At 57.1% G+C, this 4,557-nt stretch overlaps 1 protein-coding gene across 2 annotated transcripts in view; it reads right to left on the reverse strand.

Moving 5' to 3' along the window:
• PNPLA7 (patatin-like phospholipase domain containing 7) overlaps positions 1-4,557 on the reverse strand; it is an 83,597-nt gene that overhangs the window by 56,333 nt on the left and 22,707 nt on the right. For both annotated transcript variants that reach the window (XM_011985148.1, XM_011985147.1), the window contains 3 exons: positions 3,829-3,957; positions 2,389-2,469; positions 914-1,040 (listed from right to left, as the gene is read on the reverse strand). In XM_011985148.1, coding sequence (XP_011840538.1) covers positions 914-1,040; positions 2,389-2,469; positions 3,829-3,957 — 337 coding nt within the window. The remainder of the gene's footprint in view (positions 1-913; positions 1,041-2,388; positions 2,470-3,828; positions 3,958-4,557) is intronic.

A 4,557-nucleotide genomic window follows, 5' to 3' on the forward strand; every position in this document is an offset into this window, starting at 1 on the left:
CACTCCGTCCACTCCATCCCCCACTCACTCCACTCCGTCCACTCCATCCCCCACTCACTCCACTCCGTCCACTCCATCCCCCACTCACTCCACTCTGTCCACTCCATCCCCCAGTCACTCCACTCTCCTCACTCCACTCTGCTCACTCCATTCCCTCCCCACTCTCACCAGCGTTGCTTCATTTAATTTCACATACTTTTGTTAGTCACTTCAACTCTTTTGGGAACATGATAAGCTATAAAAAACCAAGCACGCACCCCATCTGTAGGGTGGCTGTTAACGCCATCACACAGATCATCCAGGGGTGACTCATGCGGTGCCCGCCGCACCTGACCGCTTTCTCCCCATATGCAGGCCCCCCAGTTAGCGCTCAGAACAGCACATGAGAGACCAACGAGGGAAGCCCACTCCCCATCAGGCACCGGGCTCGGACCAGGCACGCAGGGAGAGTTCTGAGAACAACTGAAAATGGATGGCGAGGGGTCCTGGGCCTGTCTGAGGACATCCGGGCCTCCTGTGAGGAGACGGGGACATATGAGGAGACCTGGGGACCGTGTGAGGAGACGGGGACACGTGAGGAGACCTGGGCATGTCTGAGGACATCTGGGTCGCATGTGAGGAGACGGGCACACGTGTGAGGAGACGGGGACAAGTGTGAGAAGATGGGAGATGGGGACACGTGAGGAGACCTGGGGGGCATGTGAGGTGACCCGGGGGGCATGTGAGGTGACCCGGGGTATGTGTGGAGTGAGCTGTGGAACTTGTGGGGTGACCTGGGGCATGTGGGGTGACCTGGGGATGTGTGAGATGGCCTCGGGCACGTGCAAGATGACCTAGGGTGACCTGAGGCAGTGGGAGCAGGATTCCCTGGACTCTGGGGCTGGACATTGCCCTCCTTGGTGCAGGACAGTACCTGAGTCACAGGACTCCTGGAGCCGCGGTGGCTTTTTAAGCCGCTCTTCTTCACCATAGAACACCTGTTTCTTGGCCTTCCCAGCAGCCACGCTGGCTACAGACACGAGAGGGATGGCCTGGCTCTCCTGGGACACAAGAAGGAAGTTCAGAGCCACCCCAGGAACACCCCACACCCGCTGACAGGTGTCGGCCCCTCAAAGGAGTGACAGGTGTGGGCCTCTCAAGGCAAAGTTTATGCTGCATTTCAGGCGATGGGCAATCCAGTTATTCACAAAAAGGACCGGTCTGTTTAAGGCAACCAACCAAGCTCAGCCTGCTTTTACCCTAGGCCCTGCCTCAAACACTTTATCAAGTCAACATAATGCCCCAAATTGTCAGAACCTTAATACTCTTCATTAAAACAAAAAATAATGTAGAAAACAAAAAGATATTCCCTTAATGTCAACAACCGAAGATGACAAGCCCTAAAATGTCATCAGAATTAGAATTTCCAACTGACATGTGCAGATTGAAAACTAATGCGTGCTGGGCCATTTACTAACCGAGCTCTACCTGCCCGTGACTGAAGAGAGCCCTCCGCGCATCAGGGTACTGTTTCGGGCAGTGGGGATGGAGCAGGGCATGAAACCCTGGTCTCACTCAGTTCCCACGAGAGCTCAGCTAGGTGGGGACCATCCCACATCCCGGCCAAGTGCCTCCCAGGGTAACACTGACAGGAGGAGGGAGAGCCGGGGTTCACAGCCTCGTGCCCTTGACAATATGCTGTGCCCTCCAAACAAGTCAGCTCCACCCCGCAAGGTTCAGACAGGAGGAGCAGTCAAGGGCAACACACAAGGAGTACTGGCCGTAGGGACCCCACGGGACGGGAATGGAGAGGGGCAGCCTCCACTGGACACGGCCGTAGGGACCCCACGGGACGGGAATGGGGAGGGGCAGCCTCTCCTGGACATGGCTGTAGGGACCCCACGGGACGGGTATGGAGAGGGGGCAGCCTCTCCTGGACAGGGCCGTTGGCTCGGTATGCAGCCTGCAGGGCCAGAAAAGGAATGAGCATGTGTGTGCTGCCAATGTCCTACAGAACACAGGTGACCAAAGGAAGACTCATCACAGACTCCTGAACCGGAGCTGCAGAGGCACGAGGCAGCTGTTCACAGCCGTGTGGGCCTCCAGAGGGACAACTCCAGCATCGGAGAAGGAATTCCACCTTTCCCAAGTCTCAACGGACCAGAGATTTTGGAACACAAGGCCCCAGGAGAATCAAGCCTCCAAATCAACTGGCAAGTGCTTTAAGGTAGGAAAATACACACAGCCCAAGCATCACCTCCCGAAGTCCCAACGACCAGCAACCAGGATGACCACAGCTGTAGCTGGCACTGCCCCACCAGGCACTGGGCGCCTGCTGCACCAGCTAACAACTGTCCCGACGCCAGCTGCCCAGAGCAACATGGGGCTTGTGAGCTGGTTTCCACTTACAGGGTTGAAGAGCTCTGTGGTCAGGCCGAGGTAGTTGTGCAGAGCCAGGAAGGTCACTCTCTGCAGCCGCAGCATGATGATCTGCAACAAGACGCCAGCTGTGCGGTGATCCCTTGCCCGGGCACAGGGCGGCCCCGCAGCACCACACAGAGCACTGAGAACCGTGCCCCAAACCCGGCGGTGAGCCCCGGCCCGGGTGCAGGGCGGCCTCGCAGCACCACACAGAGCACTGAGAACCGTGCCCCAAACCCGGCGGTGAGCCCCGGCCCGGGCGCAGGGCGGCCCCGCAGCACCACACAGAGCAGTGAGAACCATGCCCCAAACCCGGCAGACCGCACAGACCGAACCCCCTCAGGGTGAAACACCCGGCAGTGTTGACACCTCACCGCGGTCACATCACGGGGAACCGGGTGAGGGGCGGAGAAAGACTGCATTGGTTTTGCAAGTTTTCTATAAAACTAAAAGTTACTCCAAAGTGAGAAGTTCAATGAAAATGTAAAAATCTCTTTGAGGGGTAGTGAAGGATCTTAAGACCTCTTTGAGGTTGTGAATATTCATTTTTATAGTAAGATATACATGACTTTTTTTTTTTCCAGATGGAGTCTCGCTCTGTCGCCCAGGCTGGAGTGCCGTGGAGCCATCTCTCTCGGCTCACTGCAGGCTCCGCCTCCCGGGTTCCCGCCATTCTCCTGCCTCAGCCTCCCCAGTAGCTGGGACTACAGGCGCCCACCACCACGCCTGGCTGATCTTTTGTGTTTTTAGTAGAGACGGGGTTTCACGGTGTTAGCCAGGATGGTCTTGATCTCCTGACCTCATGATCCGCCCACCTCAGCCTCCCAAAGTGCTGGGATTACAGGCGTGAGCCACCGCACCTGGCCTACACATTTTTTTTTTTTTTTTGAGACGGAGTCTTGCTCTGTCGCCCAGGCTGGAGTGCGGTGGCCGGATCTCAGCTCACTGCAACCTCCGCCTCCCGGGTCTACGCCATTCTCCTGCCTCAGCCTCCCGAGTAGCTGGGACTACAGGCGGCCGCCACCTCACCTGGCTAGTTTTTTCTTTTTTTTGTATTTTTTAGTAGAGAGGGAGTTTCACCATGTTAGCCAGGATGGTCTCGATCTCCTGACCTCGTGATCCGCCCCTCTCGGCCTCCCAAAGTGCTGGGATTACAGGCTTGAGCCACCGCGCCCAGCCGCCTGGCCTACAAATTTTTAAAATATAACCTTAGTTCTTCCCAAACCCGCTCAGAATCCCACATCACCAGCGGTAAGTCCCGCCAATGAAGTCAATTTCCCTATTCCTGTGAAATCACCTTCATGGTTGTAAAGCTTAGAACTGAGAAAGTAAATAGGCAATAAACCCACTCAAATCCCAAACCGGTGCCCAGGTGCCCCCCAGGATGACCCACCGCAGCCAGAAGAGTTGTCTGAAAAAGTGACTCACCTGCACCACCCTCACCAGAGTTTCTGGATATTTCTCAAAAACTCCGTGAAAAGCCGCAGCTGGAAGCCGGAGGATGGTGGATGGGATGGCTGCGCGGGCGGAGACCGTTTTGTAAGGTGCAGTGTGGCCCTGTAACAACAGCTCCATCAGTCCCTGCTGTGCGGGCCCGGCCGAGCCCCCCACGGACTGCGAAGGCTGCTGGAAGCCCTGGAGGAGGCCCTGCCTGCTGCCCAGTCACACGGCTCCATTCTCCTTCCCAGGCTGGGCCGTGCAAAGTGCTGCTTTTGGCACCAGCTGCACAAACCCAGCGGTGACCCCCGGCCCGGGTGCAGGGTGGCCCCGCAGCACCACACAGAGCACTGAGAACCGTGCCCCAAACCCAGTGGTGACCACCGGCCCGGGGCACAGGGCCATTTTTGACTGTCCAAGAGATGTACGGCGAAGGACTGGCTGTCAACAGAATGTGGGTGAGGGGGAGGCCCACAGGCAGCTACCCCACCAGACCTGGGCACTCACTATGGGGAGCTCCAACCACTCCCACCTGCCACTGAGGCTCCAGTATAACTACTCTTACTCTATATATTTTGTTTATTATACTGGAAGAGCTTGTGCCCTCGGTCTGTTGCCTCGGCACCTGGGTGGCTTGCCAACATATGGAGGATGGCGCATGGAGGATGGCGCAGCTCAGGGACGCGGGAGTCTCATGGTTGGACCTCACTCTGTGGGTCT

Source organism: Mandrillus leucophaeus, unplaced genomic scaffold, assembly GCF_000951045.1.
Source record: "Mandrillus leucophaeus isolate KB7577 unplaced genomic scaffold, Mleu.le_1.0 Scaffold28, whole genome shotgun sequence".
NCBI lineage: Eukaryota > Metazoa > Chordata > Mammalia > Primates > Cercopithecidae > Mandrillus > Mandrillus leucophaeus.